The sequence below is a fragment of the Ixodes scapularis genome, unplaced genomic scaffold (assembly GCF_016920785.2).
Source record: "Ixodes scapularis isolate PalLabHiFi unplaced genomic scaffold, ASM1692078v2 PGA_scaffold13__105_contigs__length_92229423, whole genome shotgun sequence".
In the NCBI taxonomy this organism is placed as follows: Eukaryota; Metazoa; Arthropoda; class Arachnida; order Ixodida; family Ixodidae; genus Ixodes; species Ixodes scapularis.
This window is the reverse complement of record NW_024609839.1, coordinates 91,108,905-91,129,569: the sequence shown is the minus strand read 5'-3', so window position 1 is coordinate 91,129,569 and position 20,665 is coordinate 91,108,905. Positions and strand designations below refer to the sequence as shown.

The window sequence follows — 20,665 nt, the reverse complement described above, 5'->3', positions numbered from 1 at the left end:
TGGCAGGCAACTACGGACGCTAGTGGCGGACCCGCAGCTAGTGGTAGTGAATCTCTGCAAAACGTGTGACGGGCAATACACCTGGTGTGCAAGAGGCAGTAGAACTTGTATATACCCTTTTACTGTTTACTAACATAAACACTGCAACCAGTTGTAATTGATTTTCAGCAGAAATGCTTGAAAAATTACGAGAGTGAGCAGCAAAGGTGGTGGATCTCTTTGAAAAAGTGTTAAACGAAGGGGCGATACATGTTACACACCTTACGTGACTGCGCTTAAGTTTTAGCGGCATTCGAAAGTGTGCCCTAGCGCCAGGAGAAGAAAAAAGCGCTGGTGGCACGCAAAAGTCAGACCAGCCATCAAAGTCAGACAGGCCACTAATAAAGAAAATTACTAGTATTCAAGACGCAGCCCATGAGCAGACAACCACAACGAAGTGGAAACTGTAACAAAAACGGACACAATACTCAGACATCTGATCCAGGAGAAAATGCAAACGACGGACTTGAGAAGAACCAAGAACGTTCGCTCCAGCGGAAAGGATGCAGTGAGGAAGTTTTGGAACCAAATTAGTATACTGGAGGTCCGAGGGCAAACTCCATTCATCCTGTATGAGTGCACAGGGTTCGAAGTGGGCGATGTGGGCTCTCACCTAATGGCACACCTAAAGAAGCTAGGTACTCTTACCTGCACACACGATCAATGCCGATCTAGAATGGGTTGCGGAGTCCCGGAAAATTGGCAATGTAAGTGTGGTTCGCGCACTGGCTAATCTACAAAAAAAGACATTTCCGAGGGACGGGAGGGTGTCCCGGCCACAGACCTCAAGGGTTCGAGAAAGAATGTCGAAGAGCAACCATTGCAGCATCTATCCTGAATGACATCCTCTGCTCGAAAGTACCTATACCAGAAAGCTGAAGACTCTGCCGAGGGTTTTTTGTTTTGTCTCTTTCTGCGAAAGAGAGCGACACGTACCTACTCAGCAATCGGCGTCTTACTGTCACAAGCATTGTACACGAAGCATTTGCGTATATTCTCAAGAAGCGGATGGCATCGTGGGTGGAACGAGCGATTTGTCCTGTCCCCTTCCTCTCTTCTTAGTGCGCTCTGTCCTGTCTCCTTCTTCTCTTCTTAGTCATTGGCGCTTGTTAAAGCACAGACTAGAGAGCGGTCACCTTACCGAACTGCAGACGTGCTTTCAGCGGGAAGGCCGACTTGTGGATAAACTGTTCGCCATCACACAGTGTATTGAGGCTGCCCGAAAGAAGCCCGACTGCTGCTGTGCTGCTTTCTGGATGTCGCCAAAGCATATGATAGTGTGTCACACTCAAGGCTCGTACATTGGTTGGAGCAGCTAGGGCTACCACAGCAGGGTGTTCCTCTCATCCGATCTGTCTACTCGGTCAACACGGTGAGGGCAGACCTTGCAGGGGTGGAGTCAGAAAGGTAACAGTGAGAAAGGGCCTCCGACAGGGATGCCTACTCTCATCACTTCTACACATGCTGTACGTATCTCGGATGGAAGAGAGGCAGTCGAGAGTGGGCTTCTCACTGAACCATCTAGAGAATGGCGAGGAGGTAAAATGGGTACTGCCAGGACTCACTTAAGCCGACGATATCGGGCTCATGACTAAGACGTTAGAGGATATGCAGCAGCTACTGGACGTATGTACTGAACAGGCAACAGTGCTACACCTAAGCTCTTGTGCAAAGAAATCAGCAATGGTAGAGTTCGCAGAACCTGAAGCGACAATATGCTATTTCCTAAATTTGGAAGCGAGGTTGTGACTATTCCGAACTCTTATAAATACTTATGGATTGCCCTTAGAGCATGCTCGGGAATACCTCCAAGAGCACCACGCACACCTACGCCAGTCAGCCCTCCGAGGAGCCAATATACTCCGCAATCGCAGTCTGCGTAGCTGCATCCGGCTCCTCGTGACACGGGCGGTGAAAGGGTTCTGGGAAAGACGGCTGGTTTCTCGATGGGCCGGGCGACGGTCGTCTTGTCCGGCGGCGTGTATGATGCTCCCTCCCCGGTCGTTTTGTGTATTTTTATTTTTCTAACGGGAGACCGCGTGGGCCTTTCTGCCGACGCGGCCCCCCTGGAGAGCGTCTTCCTGTGTCTCCCCCTTCGGGATGACCCCTCGGGAAGAGATGTTGTTTTTTATTTTGAATCTGGAGGCTTGCGCATTCTGCGGGGCTTCTTGGGTTTCAACCTGGGGGTTCTGGAGAGGCGCCGCTATGTCTGCAACGGGATGCACGGACGAAGTTACGGAGCTGTCGGCTGTAGTCCGTTGGCAAAATAACGAATGTGTATCGACGCCCTTGCCAACTATTGGACGGTGGATATCACGTGGCTCCAGCAAAGCTCTGAAATGATTGGTTGATCCTCGCCCGAGAGTGAGGGGGTCAGCGTCTTCAAAAGTCCGTGACGGGGGAGAGAGAAGCCCTTTTTCTGGCTTGGACTTGGACTAATTTGGAGGACGGCGAATTCCCTTTGCTTTGTATATACTGTGTACAATAGATCGTCACGTCTAAATAAACAGTTTAGACGGAGTCCTTCCGCATCTGTCGCACTCTTCTGATCACCCACCGAACAAGGCTCATCAAACGATTGGCCCCGCAAGACACCGCCGGGCAGTCATCATCTATTCAACCAAGGGACGAACCTTTACTGGCGGTGTTTAATTAACTGATGGCACCGAGGCTGACTTCTGCCAATGCAGTTATTTGCATCTCTTGCGGAGTTCGATAGATCCTGGATTTTAGACAACGAGAGGTAGGGCGAGAGCCACCGGGCTGCCATGACAATGTGACCAACGAGGCCGACCAGGGGAAACTGGGATAGTCGAGTTTTGAGGCGAGAGAGGCGGCCAGTAACATAGGCTACGAGGCACAACCACGGCGCATGAATCGCTGCAGATGGGCCAAAAGGTTTTTCATCTGCACACACATAGCGGGAGCGCAGACACGATGGCAGAGGCGGTTGTATCAACTTGAGAAAAACTTCGGTTTCTTTGCGGGGCACGTGGAGGCACTCACGGGAAGGAAGTGGGAGGCAGAAGTGCGGAGGAGAGTGCGCGAAAAAGAAGCCTTCCTGCAGGTAGACGCGGCCTAGGTGAAGTCGACTATGACGCTATACAGGGAGGACAAATCAAACATCTCGACCAACACGTCGTGGCTTAGTCTATGAGAACAGCTTGAGTAGTCTGCTGTTCGAGGCTCCAGCGAGGTATCTGCAAACGCTGGACTATCGAAAGCACTGTGATCCCAAGATTGAATCTACACAGTGCCGTGCTTGCGGGGAAGTAGTCGAAACAGTGAAACACCTCGTGATAATGATAATGATAATACTTATATGAAATTCAGAAAGATCCCGGTGGTTGCAGAGAAACCGAAGATCCATACCAGAGGCCTGCACACAAAATAAAAAAGGGTATAAAAAATGAAAGCCGTTTAGAACTCCCTGTAACGCCGAATGAGAGCGCAGCTCTTGAGGAGGAGGGAAGGGTACTGAGGATCACGTGTTCTCGGGGGGGGGGGGGGGGGGGGGGGGTTACGTGACCTGGGGTTGTGGTCACGACCTGGTGATGTGGTCACGTGACCTCAGCGGGGGGTCACGTGACCCCCCAGAGAAATTTTAGAGCGCAGCTCTTAGGCGCCCGTCTCCGGCTCAAGGGGCGGCGCCGTCGGCGTAACAGCGTGTTGCACGCCACACAAGTTGCATGCAAGCCGCGTTGCATGCAACCCGCCGGCGTCGGCGTAACAACGCGTTGCATGCAGCCCAGGTTGCATTTAGACCAGGTTGCATGCAACCCTGCGACGCCCCCGAGGTCACATGACTCCCCTGAGGTCACGTGACGCCCGTCCCCGAGGTCACGTGACTAGTGGTGCAAAAACTATCGATACTCTCGATAGTTTTTCGAAAACTATCGATAGTGTCGCAGAACTATCGATAGTACTATCTATCGACTATCAATAGTACTATCGATAGTTTTTCGATAGTCGACTATCGATAGTACTATCAATAGTTTTTCGATAGTCGACTATCGTTAGTTTTTCGATAGCCGACTATCGATAGTTCTGCGACATTATCGATAGTTTTATTATTATCGGTAGTCCGATTTCTGGCGACTTTCGATACTATCGATAGTGCTGTCGATAGTTTTGCATTACTAGAGCGAACAGAGTTGCCGCACCGAAGCTCGCTTTCCTTCCTCGTCTCTTTGCCGAAACTCTCGTCTATTCGGCATCACTGAAAGCTGAATCAAAGTTGGGATGGTAGGTGCTTGGGCTAGTGGGGTATCTCATTTGAAAAAAATAAAGCGAGAAACAGAGAAGAGGGAGCGACGCAAACTACTAGTGTCGCAAAACTATTGATAGTAAACCGCCGACAGTACTATCAATAGGTTTACGATAGTCGACTATCGATAGTACTATCGATAGTTTTTCGATAGTAAACCGTCGACAGTACTACCGATAGGTTTACGATAATCGACTATCGGTAGTAGTATCGATAGTTTTTCGATAGTCGACTATCGAAAAACTCTCGATAGTACTACCGATAGTCGACTATCGATAGTTTTTCGATAGTCGACTATCGATAGTACTATCGATAGTTTTCTTACTATCGATAGTCAGATTTCTGGCGACTATCGACGATATTATCCATAGTATTATCGATAGTGTTGCACCACTACACGTGACCCCCAATGTCACGTGACCCCCCCGCCTGCCGAGGCCACGTGAACCCCCCGAGGTCACGTGACCCCCGATGACGTCATCGTCACTGATGACGTCATCAGTGACGTCACTGATGACGTCAACGGCATCCGCATCGTCATCGTCATAATCACTGATGACGTCATCAGTGGCGTCACTGATGACGTCGCCGGCATCCGCATCGTCATCATCGCTGATGGCGTCATCAGTGACGTCACAGACGACATCATCGTCATCGTCGCGTGACCCCCAGGTCACGTGCCCCTTCTTCGACGTCACGTGACCCCCCCACCAAGGTAAGGGGCCCCCTCCCCCCCAGGTCACTTGACCCAGTACCCTTCTCAACAGCCGCGCTCTAATTCGGCATTACAGGGAGTTGTAAACGGCTTTCATTTTTTCCGCTAGATTTAGCGGGGAAACTTTTCCGCTAGATTTAATCGGAAAATTTTTCCGCTAAATTTAGCGGGGAAATATTTTCGCTAGATTTAGCGGGGAATATTTTCCGCTAGATTTAGCGGGGAAATTTACCCATAATAGGGAGTTTTCGTAGATCGTTGTCGCCGTCCCACAAGGCCCTCCGCAACCCGCTACGATAGCGGGAACTCCACAGGCAAGGCTGTCGGCGCGCAGGCGCAGTAGCAACTTCTTCGTTGCGGAACGCTTAGCGGAGGGGGCAGCGCGGTCTACGAAAACTCCCTAATGCACCGCGCCGTTACGCCGGCGGCGACGCCGCTTAAGCCGGAAACGGGCGCCTAAGAGCTGCGCTCTAAAAGTGGAAGCCGTTTACATCTCCCTGTAATGCCGAATTGGAGCGCAGCTCTTGAGGAGGAGTAGGGAAGGTTACTGAGGGGTTATGTGACCTCGGGGGGGATCACGTGACCTCGGTGGGGGGACATGTGACCTTGGGGTGGGCCACGTGACCTGGAGGTCACGTGACCCCCCCCAGGTAACGGACCCCCAGAGAAATTTTTTCGCTAGATTTAGTGGAGAAATTTTTCCACTAGATTTAGTGGGAACATTTTTCCGCTAAATCTAGCGGGGAAATTTTTCCGCTAGGTTTAGCGGGGAAACTTTTCCGCTACATTTAGCGGGAATCTTTTCCGCTAGATTTAGTGGTGTAATTGTTCCGCTAAATTTAGCGAAATTTTTTCGCTAGATTTAGTGTTGTAATTGTTCCGCTAAATCTAGCGGGGAACTTTTTCCGCTAGGTTTAGGGGCGTAATTTTTTTGCTAGATTTAGCGGAGAAACTTTTCCGCTAGATTTAGTTGTGTAATTGTGCCGCTAAATCTAGCGCGAAAATTTTTCCGCTAAATGTAGCGGGGAAATTTTTCCGCTAGATTTAGTGGTGTTATTGTTCCGCTAGATTTAGCGGGTAAATTTTTCCGCTAGATCTAGCGGTGAAATTTTTCCGCTAGATTCAGCGGGGAAATTTTCCCGCTAGACTTAGCGGGGAAATTTTTCCGCAAGATTTAGCGGGGAAATTTACCCATAATGCACCGCTCAAGCCGGAAACGGCCGCCTAAGAGCTACGCTCTAAAAGTAGGAAGGGTGATTATGGGCTGATATAATATACAAGAAGCATTGTGCTCCAGCACAGGCCTGTTCTCAGAGCAATTTTTTTCTGCGGGTACTCTGCGATTTCTGTGAGTATTCTGCGAGGCCCTCACGCCACCTCCGATGGAACATCGCCAACCCCATGCCGGGAGGACGCTAGCACAGGCACTGTGGTTCCCTTTAACGTCAGACACGGGCAATGCGTCCAGAAGTGGAGCAGGCGGAATGTGTGGGAGGAATTCCAACATGGCCTGTTCAGCCGCATCAGCAACAGCTTGGTCGGACACTGACTCGTGTATGCAGTGTCCACCGAGGACGAAGGCAGGACTTGAGCACTGTTGGCACAAGATAACTAACTTCAAAAAGTGGTGGATTGTTTAATTTATTTTTTATAAGGGCACGATTATTTGAGCTCGCCTGTTACGAAGGGAACAGCCAAAGGATCAGCAGCAGCATCACCTTTAAGACGCCCGTTTCCGCGTTTCGTGGCTTAGCCGTCGCCGTCGGCGTCGGCGTAAACACCCCGCTAAATTTAGCGGAAAACTGAGTTGCTGCTCAGGTCGAGTGACGTCAATTTTCCGGCTAAATCTAGCGGAGAAACTTAATTTGTCATGGGTGACGCGACACGAAGTGATGTGACGTCATTTTCCCCGCTACATTTTGAGGGAGAATGACTTCACATGACTTCATGTCACGTCATCCATGAACAAATTCAGCGAGAGGGGGAGCGGAGGAGGGAAGAAGGAGGCGGAGGGGGAGGACGAGAAAGAAAGAGGAGGAGCAGGAAGAGAAGAGGAGGAGGGGAGGGTACGGAGGAGGAGGAGGGACATAGGCTCCCCTCCGTAGCTTCCCCTCATCCTCAAAAGCTACTCTCCAGTGTCGCATTAGAGATTTGTAAACGTCTTTCATTTTTTAACATGAACTTTTACCAAACTCGCAAAATGATCTCTCTCTCTCTTTCTCACTCTTTCTCTAAATTCGATGATGGCACCGTATATTAAGATACATTCTTGAGGTATGTAAATCGAAACACCTCGGCCTCCTCTTTATTACGAATTTCTAAACTAAGTGTAAAAAATATTGAATATGGAATACGTAGTGCTGGATCCTTGAGAGTGCCCCGTCCTAGAACAAACTACGGGCTTCAAATGGTACAATATACGCTACTAACAGAACGAAATTTTTAGAAGACCAAAATGCTTGCCTTGGCGCGCTTAATACGAAAACAATACGCAAAATATTCGCCTAAAACATTTAATGTTTTCTCTTGCATTGCAGCGATTATTTCTTTCGTCCTTTCATTTAGTTTTTTTTTTTTTTTTTCTGTCGGCCGATCGGTTAGTAGGGGGTTAGGGGCTTTGTCAGTCTGCACTACTGCAGCTTTTTCTCCGTCTCCGTCACCCATATGTCAGATCGCAATAAATATACGAATTCAATTTAATTGAAGTTTCTTCTCTCCTCTACAGAAGACACCCCGAAGGTCTTCAATCTCGACACTGCAGTGAAAAAGTTCGTTAAAGTTTTTGAAGAAGTCTACCAAGTCATCGTGATCTGGACTGACACGACGTCGGAGCGTGAAGAATTGAAACAATGGGTCGCCACTAAAAAGTATCTAAACCTTATACTAAACTTTTAAACAAATGAACGGATATTACGACATTTTTATGTTACGCGTATGTTTCTTTGGAAGCCTTTCATCGCGGTGTTATCAATGAAGTGCTTCAGCAGGCGGTGTCTCCTCCTTTACTTGGTTTTTCTTTAGGTCCAGACACAGCCGACAATACGAGCTGATGGACCAATCAGACAGCGACAAAAGCGCATAATCACGGTGTTCGTCATGTATCAGTACGTGTTCTAACATCGCCGAACCAATCCTAACTAAAAATAGGCCTAGTAACTTGTACTTTTGATGCTACCCGATTTGTCCCGTTACGTCGCAGCGTCGGCCGCATCTTGATTTATGCTGAAAAGAATCGGTCGGAAAGGGGGGGGGGGGGGGGGGGGGGGGGACCAAGAAATGCAGAAGGCAGAACTTAAAGGGGCGATGCAACGATTTTTTGTACTTGCGCAAATACCGCTTAGAACGGATTCCTGCCCACCGAAAAACCCAGTATAACGTTTCACTACTGGTATTGTTTCTGGAAACCCCAAAGAAATTGCAGACGAAGGAATAATTTTTTGGAAAACATGAAATCCAGATAGAGTCCAGATAGTTTTTCAGTTCAATAATCCAGAGAGCGAAAAAGTATGATGGGTTTTTCGGTAGGGCGACGTTAATGACCTGTAAAACACCCGTTCAGTTTTCACCAGACGCAATCGAAGTCGCAGAAAAAAAATTAAAGAAAAAACTTTCAGCCTTTTCACTCCGGCGAAGAAGGAAGAGCATCGCAGCTATAGCTTCTGTTCTCGGTGGTGTGGATTTCCAGGCGAGCGATCTGCTCTTCTTTCGTAAGGGAATCTGAAGCGCTCGACGCAGTGGAACTTTAGGTGATAGCGGCTTCGCGGCAGTTGCGGAACTATTCGCGCTGCTGCGCAAGTCGCCGCTCGTTCCACTGCCGCTCTTCTCCCGAAGAAAGGTTGCCGCCATCTATGAGCGACGACGGCAACCACTTGTCTGGTTGCCGCCGTCGCTCCTAGGTGGCGGTAGCTGTCCAGAGTTCGCTGTCTTCCTTTCTAATCCGGCGGACATGATCCTGGGGAAACTAGCCCTTAACAGCTCTGCTCTAAAAACGAGCACCGTTCACCCCCTCAACTCGCAGCCAGAACAAGCGGCCACGTAATTCGGAGCCGATAATATTGTCACGGGTGGTGACCAAAAGAAACAATAAATACACTGAAAGAAATAGACGTTTAATGTGGCGAACTTGTGCCAAAAATAAAAGGAAATAGAAAAATAACAACAGAGCGTCGCGGGCGTCGAAGGCGGCGAAGCAGCAAGGTCGAACGCTGAAGCGAAACTGACTCGACAAGGTCGCGGGCGGCCTCTTATCTAGAGTGCGTCGCTATCTCGAAGATTCGGCGAAAGCGGCTCGAGCGTCGCGTGATCGGGCGAGAATGAACACGCACTTTCTAGAAAACAAAAGCAGGAATAAATGATAGAAGTTACGTGCGGTACATGAATAAACGAGAACTTTCTGGAGGTCCGTTACCGAGCGTTGCTTTCTCAGCCCTGGTCGCGGCATTATCCCCCCCTTTAAAAGTGCATCGTCCCGATGCAGCACAAAAACGGAAAACAAAAAAAAAACAAAAGGACAGCAGAATTGCTAGCCGGAGTTCACAGTCCACAGTTCACTCGTCGACGAGAGTGGAGAGTCCTATCGTTCGTAATACGGCTTCAGCCGGACGACGTGCACTACCTCGGGTCGCGGCTGACGTCTTGCAGATGGGCGGGTTCCGTCGGGAAGGACTTCGTAGTTTAAGTCCCCGAGACGGCGAAGCACCTTGTAGGGTCCAAAGTAGCGCTTGAGAAGCTTCTCGCTGAGACCGCGGCGCCGTATTGGTGTCCACACCCATACCCGGTCTCCGGGTTGAGAGTGGGCGTCACGCCGGCGAAGATTGTATCGGCCGGCGTCGACATGTTGCTGGTCTTGAATTCGTAGTCTTGCCAGTTGGCGGACCTCTTCTGCCCGTTGAGCAACCACCTGGGCGTCATCGCTTCCGTCGTCGACTGGATCGTGCGGCAACATTGAGTCTAGCATAGTCGTCACCTTCCGGCCATACACCAGCTGGAAGGGCGTCACTCTTGTGGTCTCTTGTACGGCCGTATTGTAGGCAAATGTGACGTATGGCAATACCTCGTCCCATGTCTTGTGCTCCACGTCGACGTACATGGAGATCATGTCGGCGATGGTCTTGTTGAGCCGCTCCGTCAACCCGTTTGTCTGCGGATGGTATGCAGTTGTCCGACGGTGGTCCGTCTGGCTTAGACGAAGGATCTCCTGGGTTAACTGCGCCATGAACGATGACCCTCGGTCTGTGATCAGGACTTCGGGGGCGCCATGCCGGAGGACGATGGACTCGATGAAGAACTTCGCGACTTCGACAGCAGTCCCCGAAGGAAGGGCTTTCGCCTCGGCGTAACGCGTAAGATAATCTGTGGCGACGATTATCCAGCGGTTTCCCAGGGTCGACGGTGGAAAAGGGCCCAGCAAATCCATTCCAATTTGCTGGAACGGTTTGGTTGGAGGGGGAATCGGCTGAAGGCGACCTGCTGGCTTTGACGGCGGTTTCTTGCGTCGCTGGCACTCATGGCACGATCGCGTGTAGAGATGGACGGTTTTCGGCAGCTTGGGCCAGTAGTATTTTTCACGTATTCGGGCTAGTGTTCGGCTGTAACCGAGGTGTCCTGAAGTTGGGTCGTCGTGGCAGGCTTGAAGAATCTCTTCTCGAAGGCTGGTGGGGACTACCAGAAGCCACGACGAATTACTGGTTCCAAAATTTTTCTTATAAAGTACACCTCTTCGAATAGCGAAGGTCGGCAGGACTCGTGAAAAGACACGAGAAACGGTACTTCCTCGTCCTTCTAAATGCTCAATCAGGGCGCGGAGCTCCGGATCGTCTCGTTGAAGTTTTGCCATGTCGTTGGTGTCCACGGCACCTAGGAAACACTCGTCATCATCCACGTCGGTACAGTCTGGCGTTTCGACGGGGGCTCTGGACAAGCAGTCGGCGTCGCTATGTTTCCGTCCTGACTTGTAGACTACGGTCATGTCAAATTCTTGCAGTCGAAGACTCCATCGAGCCAGGCGTCCTGAAGGGTCTTTGAGGTTTGCAAGCCAACAGAGCGAGTGGTGGTCTGTGACCACCCGGAACGGGTTCCCGTATATGTACGGACGAAACTTTGTGATCGCCCATACAACCGCGAGACATTCTTTTTCCGTCGTGGAGTAATTTTTCTCCGCTTTTGACAGTGTCCGACTTGCGTAGGCAATAACTCGCTCCGTGCCTTCCTGTAGCTGTACCAATACCGCACCAAGGCCGGAGTTACTTGCGTCCGTGTGAATTTCGGTTTCGGCGTGCTGGTCGAAATGTCCGAGGATCGGAGGTGTCTGAAGTCTTTGTTTCAGTTCGTCGAACGCCCGTTCTTGTTCTTCTGCCCAGTGAAACTTCACGGCGTCTTTCGTAAGATGTGTGAGGGGCGCCGAAATTTTTGCGAAATCTTGAACGAAGCGCCTGTAGTACGCGCACAGCCCCAGGAATCTGCGGATGGCCTTCTTGTCCGATGGTCGAGGGAATTCGGCTACGGCGGATGTCTTCGCGGGGTCAGGGCGTACTCCTTCGCTACTAACGACATGACCAAGGAACTTAAGTTCGGCGTAGGCGAAGCGGCACTTCGTTGGCTTGAGTGTGAGCCCTGCGGTCTTGATGGCTTGGAGCACGGCCCTAAGCCGTTTCAAGTGCTCGTCGAAGTCGTGCGAAAAAACGACGACGTCATCCAGGTAAACGAGGCAGCTCTGCCACTTCAGTCCCGTTAGTACAGTATCCATGACCCGCTGGAAAGTCGCCGGCGCCGTACAGAGTCCGAAGGGCATCACCTTGAACTCGTAAAGTCCATCGGGCGTGACAAAGGCAGTCTTCTCGCGGTCCCGTTCATCGACCTCAATCTGCCAGTAGCCACTCTTCAAGTCCATCGACGAAAAGTACCGGGTGTGGCGTAAATGGTCGAGGGTGTCATCTATGCGGGGAAGCGGATAGACATCTTTCTTTGTAACAGCGTTCAGCCGCCTGTAGTCCACGCAGAACCTAAGGGTTCCGTCTTTCTTCTTCACCAGCACGACTGGAGAGGCCCACGGACTGCTTGAAGGCTGAATAATATCGTCGTCAAGCATTTCTTGAACTTGTTTCTGGATGGTTTCCCTCTCCTTCACCGAAACTCGGTACGGCGACTGATGAATAGGGGGCACGTCATCGTCAGTAACAATTCGATGCTTCGCAACCGCTGTTTGGCGTAGCCTTGACGATGTGGCGAAGCACTCACTGAACTCAGCGAGAACGTCATTCAGCTGTCGTCGTTGTGGGCCTGGGAGGGATGGGTCGATGTCGAGCTTTGACGGCGTGGTTCCCTTGTGGTGCGTCGGAGAGGCGTCTTCTGAGATCACGGCGATGGCGGCCGAGTCCTGAATTTCCTCGACGTAGCCCACAGCTGTACCCTTTGTAAGGTGCTGCGACTCTTGCCGGAAGTTGGTGACAAGGGCTACGGTACGCCCGTCCTGGAGCTCGGTTACGCCTCTTGCAATACCAATCCCTCGTCCAAGGAGAAGTTGGACGCTTCCTTCCAACAGTGCTATCCCGCAGGTGGCTTCGTCGGTCCCGACGGGGACAAAGACACTGGACAGCGGCGGCAGGTTTACGTGGCTGGTAAGGACTCGCACTGCAGCTAACGTCGCTTTGGGATCTTCCGCCGAGGGAACAGGTTTCCGAAGCGTCAGCTTGTTCTCCCCAAGGTCGATGATGGCGCCGTATTCACACAAAAAGTCCATTCCGAGAATGACGTCTCTCGAACAGTCTTGCAGAACGACGAACTTGACAGGGCAGGTTTCACCGTGGATCTCAACGCGAGCAGTGCACCTGCCGACAGGCGTGATGAGGTGTCCGCCGGCGGTTCGTATCTGTGGTCCATCCCACGACGTCGTAACTTTCCGAAGGCGACGAGAGAGTCTCCCACTCAAAACGGAGTAATCCGCTCCGGTGTCGACGAGTGCTGTCGCGTCGTGGCCGTCGATGATAACGTTGAGGTTATTCGACACTGTTACAGAAACGTCGTTTCGGGGCGTTGCGGCGTTAGAGTGGGAGAGCTCCGACGATCTTGGAGGATCTTGGCATCGTTCGTCTTCGGCAACACCACCTCCCGGCATTGCCGCGCCTAGTTTTCCCGACGGGACGCAATGGGTGACAGGCTGTCTCGGCGAGACCGGCGGAAGGGGGATGGCGAGCGTCGGGGAGATGGCGAACGGAATACTCGGCGGGGAGACGACTCAGGAGTTGAAGAGCGGCGGAGGTAGTCCTCGATGTCCCGAGGTCGCTCTCCAAGACGTGGTCGAGGGTCGTTGGGCGCGAACCCTCGTAGGCCGAGCTGGCGGTAGGGGCATCGTCGGTAGATATGGTCGGCTTCCCCGCAGTGGTAGCACAACGGGCGTCGATCAGCCGTCCTCCACACGTCGGTCTTCCTTGGCGCAACTTGTTCTGGACGAACGTGTGCCCGATCTTCCTGGCGTCGGGAATGCTGCGGCTCTGGAAGCACACGTCGGGGAGGCGCCATGTGCGGACGCGGTGCAGATGGTGCTCGGCGGAGCATTTCGGCGTAGCTTACGGCTGGCTCCTGCTGTGCTGTTGCGGTGACGGCAACCTCGGGATGGAAAGCTCGGTGAACTTCCTCTCGGACGACGTCGGCGAGTGAGAGTGAGGCTGGGCGATCTGCAGCAGGTAGAATCTTCCGGAGCTCTTCCCGGACGATATCCCGGACGATATCCCGAAGGCTGTCGACACCGGTGGTGCTCAGGTCCGGAAGTGTAGCTGCGACGGTTGGAGAAGTAGGCGCGCCGGCGAGTCGGTGGTAGTGGCTTGCTCGGGCCGTCAGTGCGCGCTCGATGTTCGTGGCTTCACTCACAAATGCATCGACGGTCGTCGGGGGATTGCGAACCAGGCCTCCAAAAATTTCTGCCTTGACGCCTCGCATGAGGATTCGAAGTTTCTTTTCCTCAGCGGCCTCCGGGTCTGCTCGGGCACTTAGACGCAGAACATCCTCTACAAAGCTGGTCAGGCTTTCATTGGGGCCCTGCACCCTTGTTTGAAGCAGGTCCTCTGCTCGCTGGCGACGATGGTGGTTAATGAATGTTCGTTTGAGTTCGGCGACGCAGGACTCCCATGTGGGGAAGGAGGCTTCGTGGTTTTCAAACCAGTGCCTCGCAGTGCCTTCAAGCGAGAAGTAAAGGTTGTGGAGGCACTGCTCAGTCGTCCATCCGTTGTGGCGGGCTACACGTTCGTAGTGTCGCAGCCAGTCTTCGATGTCTTCGTGGATCTCCCCGTGGAAAGGCGTCGGAGTCCGGGGTGCGACGGGCAGGACGACGACGCTGGCGGTGGACGGGTTCTGGGACGACTGGCTGTCCATCGTTGGTCTCGTTGGCTGCTTAGTCTTGGGCGGCAGAGGTCCGAATTCCGGGTGTAGGCCTTGGGTGCGACGACTGAACCGGATCTCGGAAGTGCTTTCGTTGGTTCTTCGTGGGCTAGGCGTCGGACTTGGACTGCGGGCCCTCGGAGGGGTACGCGGCAGGGGCATGCGGTACCCCGCACCTCCACCAAAATGTCACGGGTGGTGACCAAAAGAAACAATAAATACACAGAAAGAAATAGACGTTTAATGTGGCGAACTTGTGCCAAAAATAAAAGGAAATAGAAAAATAACAACAGAGCGTCGCGGGCGTCGAAGGCGGCGAAGCAGCAAGGTCGAACGCTGAAGCGAAACTGACTCGACAAGGTCGCGGGCGGCCTCTTATCTAGAGTGCGTCGCTATCTCGAAGATTCGGCGAAAGCGGCTCGAGCGTCGCGTGATCGGGCGAGAATGAACACGCACTTTCTAGAAAACAAAAGCAGGAATAAATGATAGAAGTTACGTGCGGTACATGAATAAACGAGAACTTTCTGGAGGTCCGTTACCGAGCGTTGCTTTCTCAGCCCTGGTCGCGGCAATATGCCGCCAATGTTGCTCATAGCCACGGGGTTGGCAAAGTACGGGACACGTGCTGAGATGCGAACGTTGCTATGGTTCGGTTATTCGAGCGATGAGACACGGGCTACTACACCCGAATGCTTCTCGAGTTAATGATTAACACGAGGCCAAATCGAGTGTCCACGCAATGCTCGGGTCCAACCTATGGGCCTTAATGAAATATCGTCACTGGGAGGTACTGCGACCGCCCAGCTACGTCATCCAGTTTTCCGCAGGAGAGATCGAATGAAAACGTTCGCTTTTCTCCTTGAAATTACACCGCAACAAAGTCTCTTGGCCAGTGGCGTTGCGTGCAAGTATCCTTGAGTCCCACCAGTGCCAGTAAGCTCGTGCAAAGTGAAAAACATTCGATGTGAATATCGTTGCATAGCCCCTTTAAAAACTGAGATGTTCAGCTCAGAACACGTACTGTCAGGATCACTGTGAGTAAATGCCGCGCCGCATCGCCCGCGAAACTATGCGCTTAAAGTCCCTTGATATTACTTTTACAAGTAACGACAACCAACGCAAATGACAAAGCAATTTCCTCTGGAACAAAATGATGTCATTCAGTTCAAACGTCTGCTGTGCGCTGCCATTCACTTCCTAAAACCTGCACCGTCACGCAGTCGGCGCTTCAAAGAATGTCGCTACTTGTAGGGAGCTCTTATCTAGGGACTTTGTGTACTCTAAAGTTTCTATATAAGAGCTTCCTACAAAGAGCGACATTCTTTGAAGCGCGGACTGCGTGACGGTGCAGGTTTTAGGAAGCGAATGCCGGCGCACAGCAGAGGTATAACCTGAATGGCCCCATTTTGTACCAGCGAAATGTGCTTTGTCATTTGTATTGGTTGTCGTTACTTGTAAAAGAAGTATCTAGGGACTTTACTCTCTTTGAGATCAGGTTCAACCGCAGCCGATGCAGCATCCCATCAGCCAATCAACCAGCACCAAACATGCACCGTCACGGCGTTCGCCACACCCCGCGTCTCTAAAGCTGCCGGTGACTCTAGCAGACGATCCGAAAGTGCAGAGTGGCGCAACTTTCGTTGGAGGCCACGATTCATCCGCAAAGTGTCTATCTATACGGAGCATTCGACAGAGGGCACCGGTACTACCTTGGGTCACACGAAGCGCCGTTCACACTCAGATTGGTCGCCATGGTACCGCTATACACAGAGAAAGATATTGAACATTTTGCGATAAAAAATGACAGACCTTTACAATCTCCTGTAACGCCTAATTAGAGTGCAGCTCCTGAGGAGGATGAGGGGAAGGAACGGAAAAGAGGGTATGCCCCTTTTCCTTATCCGTACTGTCCTCTCCTGCTCCTATCCCATTTGGCGAGAAATTTTCGCTAAATTTGGCGGAAAAATATTTTGCTCAACTTAGCGGAAACATTTTTCCGATAAGCTTAGGGGTGAATTTTTTTTCCCGCTGAATTTAGGTACACTTCTTCGCTAAACTTAGCGGGTAATTTCTTTCGCTATCGGGGAAAATTTTGGCTAAATTTAGCGGGGAAATTTTTCCGCGAAATCTAGCAGGGATATACTTCCGCTAAATTTAGAAGGGAAATTTTTCAGTTGAATTTAGCGAGAAAATGTTTCCGCTGAATTTAGCGGGGATTTTTTCCGCTAAATTTAGCGGGGACATTTTCCCGCTGAATTTAGCGAAGATATTTTTCCGCTAAATTTAGTGGGGAAATTTACCCATGACCGCGCGGTGACATCACGAGGGACCCTCGTGACGTCACACGTGACGTGATTATGGGAAACTTCCCATAATGCACAGCGCGGTTACGCCGATGTCGACGCCGACAGGGACGCCGCTCAAGCCGGAAACTGGCGCCTAAGAGCTGCGCTCTAAAAAATAAATTAAGGCTCGCCGATAGCTTTTGTCTTGCCCACGCCTGTATTGCCAGCAATGGTACAAAATTTGCTCAGTCACTGATCAACGGTTTATTAATTGCTTCGTTTGTTTTAAAATGTATACTTGGATCGATTCGATGGTGTCTTTTATTTCGCAGATTTTATCTAAAAGTGGACATGGACCATATAAAACTGGGGAAGCCAATACCAAGAAACACTATCCGCACTCTTCTGTACGCCAATCTCTATGAAAACAAAGCGAAAAAAAACCAAACGTACACCGTCACGCACACTACCATTCGCAAAGAAAAAACATCTACCACAGTGAAACAAGGATTCAGCGTTGGCCTTGAGGTGTCGGGAGGTGTCGGATTTAAAGATAAATTTGGACTCAGTGCCACAGTCGGCACTAAGTACGAGAAAGAAACCGCCTCGACTGACACTCAGACGAAACTCAAGACCTTTGAAATCGCCACGGGAGTCAACGTTTTTCCTAACAAGACCGTCGAAGTACTCTGGTACGCCAACACCGCCACAACAGTGAGTGATTTATTTTCATTTTTAGCCAGGCTGCCCCTGCCACCCTTCTAAAGTAGGTGAGGGTAGAAATGGATGTTTATGAGTAACAAACCATATGCATTATTTACATTACAAGTTCTGTTTATTTTTATCATTGTAGGTTGTTTTTTATTGCTCCGAATCTACGTCTCTCCGATCAAATATTTCTATGCCGCCATCAATAGTGTTTCTTCATCATTGTTTCCTAAACATATTACTCTTTCATATTGTGATTAAATTGAGATTATTTTGTATTAACGTTCCCTACACGAAAAGCTACGTAACAGTTCTGGCTATCATTATAAAAAAAAAATAGATTGCGAGTTCTTTATACAGGAGGAAACAAGTGTTGATTATAATATTATCTAGGGAAAAATCTAAATCAGATTTTCATTTGAAAAATGACGTTTGAAGGTTGGTATGTTCCCAGTTTCATGTTACTGAAACACAAACAAAGGTAACGTCGTAATCATAACCTGTATTGCTAGGACATCCAATATTTTTATCTAAATTTTAATGACTCTACTGAAGGGATGAGTGAAAAATTGAAAAACGCAGCATCGATTTTTTACGTACGTCAATTACACGGACGGTAGTGCTTGCACATCATTGAGACACCGCATTCAGGCAGACAAAACCCACAAAAAACAGGCTTTTTGAGATAGATTTTTCAAGGGTGCCACAAATGTCTCACCTAAGATTTATGACTACGAATGTTTTTCTTTTCCTTTTCAGGATATTCCCTGGACCTGTAATGTGACCATTAGTGGATACTTTGCTATGAAGATCGACCGAGCTCTGCAAGACACCAACATTCTCATCTTGCCAGCGACTTACCTCGCCCTTGCCAACAAGGAACTGCAAGTAGTAGGCGCCAGGCACGTGCACTTCCAAATGTCTGGTGTATTCACGAAAGTCAACGTGCCGGAGTCTGACATCTACTCAAACGACGTGACAGACACTCTGAAGGGCAAAATAATGGAAACTGTTTGAAGGTCTCGATTATTTGGGTAAACTTAATAAGCAGGTGGGCGCTTTCGACGCAATAAAATGCCTCTTAAACTTCCGCAACGGTAAGACTAATGAAGGCTGTGCTCAGGTTCTCGGTACGCATTCGCTCTCTAGGCGTGCGTAAGGCATATCCTTTTTATTACATGGAAAGCCTAAGGGGGGGGGGGGGGGGGGGGGGTATCGTGAAAATCTTCGTGCAGTATACAATACCCATCTTAGAAGACATCGCTCGCAATAATAAAGCAAACGAAATTAGTAAAACTTTTGATATCATCGAAGACATGCTTCTAAGCGATGAATGTATTTCGGCTTGTCATAGAAACGCACTATTGAAACGTGGCGCGTAAAATGAAAAATCACCCTTGTTCGTCCCCACGACCATACCGCCCTCTATTCAAAATCGATAGTTCGAGCTGTTTGTTCCTCGGGCAGTTCGTTGCTCTCAGTGGAGTTAATCCCATGTCAAAGTCTTGGTCCCCTCTTCGACAATGGCTACCGCATGGTTTTGATGAAGCATCACTCGAGAAGCTATATTAAGAAAAAGCCTTTGGTAAAACAATTACTTGGTTCCGCGATCTAAAATTTGTGACCACCGGCGCATATTCAGTGAAGTCTCCGTCCGCGAAAATCGTGACGACGGATTCAGAGCGACGAAGGCTACTCTCCCTCTCCGTCCCTCCCGGCTTCTGGTTTCGCCAGGGCGACTCGAAGCGGCGAAATCAGAGTCGATTGTCGTTCCGATCGAACGGTGAGGTTGTTTTGATTACATCGGTCGTTTGTAGAGCAGCAGGGGAGGTCATTAGCGTTTCAGAAGGTGATAAAGCTGTAGGACTTCCCTATTCAGTGGGCGCTCGTTGACTGACGCGGGCAAAAAAGCCGTTCACATAATTGCCCCCGAGTAGGACAGAGAGAGACAGGACCGGTGTTTAAGCCTCTTGCGACATGTTAGGACGAGCTCCTGAGCAGCGCACCCGGTCCTAAGACCTCGCAAGAGGCTTAGAAACCGGTCTTGTCTCTCTCGGTTGTACTCGGTCGCAAGTGTGTGAACGGCGCGGTTTTCATACGACAGAGTTTTTCTCCGGAGAGAGCTGCATACGTCGCGCGTGTGGAGGCCACCTGTGTGACCTCGCGGATGCATGGTAATCCCCATGTTGTATTTTGTGTGCGTTGCTTTCACAGTCGGCATGCGTATTCGTTCCGTCATGTCCTTGTGTTTCTAGGAACCAATGCTCTTTCTTCGAGGGCTCCGGAAATTTATGACCCAGCGGGAGCTTTCCACCGAGCCACCCGCGAACTGGCAGGCAACCACGGGCCCTTTTGTAAACAGCCCCAGCTGCGCCACGGAGGGGCGGCTTCTGGCCACTCGACACCGTGCTCTCTCTTTCCCCTTCTCGCCGGTTTGAATTCCCCGTAACGTTTGATGCTGAAGTAAAGTTTTTTTTCCAGAGTTGAAAAGGGATCGAAAGTTTCGTGTCTCTCTCTCTGGAACAGTGGCTGGCTGATTCCCAAACACCGTGTGCAATGAAGTTAGCCGGCAGGTAGTATTATCTAAACACCTCCCACTCCACCGAGAGCTGGTGAGAATGTTCCCGGCGCTCCGGTGACAAAAGAAGATGGTGTGCGACAATGACTACCACGATATGCAGAATGCGCAGCAACTTCAACTGTCGGACGACGCCATCTCCAGCTGTTTTAATGGTGGGGGAAAAATCCCCAGTAAATGTTGATGGTGATTTTTTTCTTACTGAGGCGCCGCGGACTCCCGATGGCTTCGTTGATGATGCTCTGTAAATAACTTTATGCACAAGGAACGGGAAAATCTAGCAGGTTTTACGAGTCAAGGAGGGAACTCTCTCGGCACGAGCTCCCGACAGAAATGCTGTTGCTGGAGCAACTTAATCCTTAAGTAGCAAGGCATTCGCGCAGCTCTTTCATTAAGGAAAAAAAAAACCCACTGAGAACAAAGCTCTGTGCTGACATCATTTTCATCTACGCTATTCGTCAACTCTGACATCACTTTGTATTTGCTCGTCTCATTCGTTGATTCTGACGTCAGGCCTCAAGTTAGGCGTCCTTGTCGCGTTTCAACATGACGCCACGGCACACTGACATCATGATACACCATGATCTTTCATGACGCACAACACGTGACACGTCCTCGTTACAGGAGAGCTCATAGTTCCACGTAACGCAAACTCACTTGACCACGTACGTCATGTTATTTGACACCGCGATGTGGCATCG

At 50.4% G+C, this 20,665-nt stretch overlaps 1 protein-coding gene across 1 annotated transcript in view; it reads left to right on the top strand.

Annotated features, from left to right (window-relative positions):
- LOC120843048 overlaps nucleotides 1-18,404 on the top strand; it is a 30,238-nt gene extending 11,834 nt beyond the window's left edge. The window contains exons 3-5 of the mRNA XM_040214255.1: nucleotides 7,747-7,888; nucleotides 17,011-17,392; nucleotides 18,146-18,404. Of these exons, the coding sequence (XP_040070189.1) occupies nucleotides 7,747-7,888; nucleotides 17,011-17,392; nucleotides 18,146-18,403 (782 nt within the window). The 3' untranslated portion in view covers nucleotide 18,404. The remainder of the gene's footprint in view (nucleotides 1-7,746; nucleotides 7,889-17,010; nucleotides 17,393-18,145) is intronic.
- Nucleotides 18,405-20,665: the final 2,261 nt, after the last annotated feature.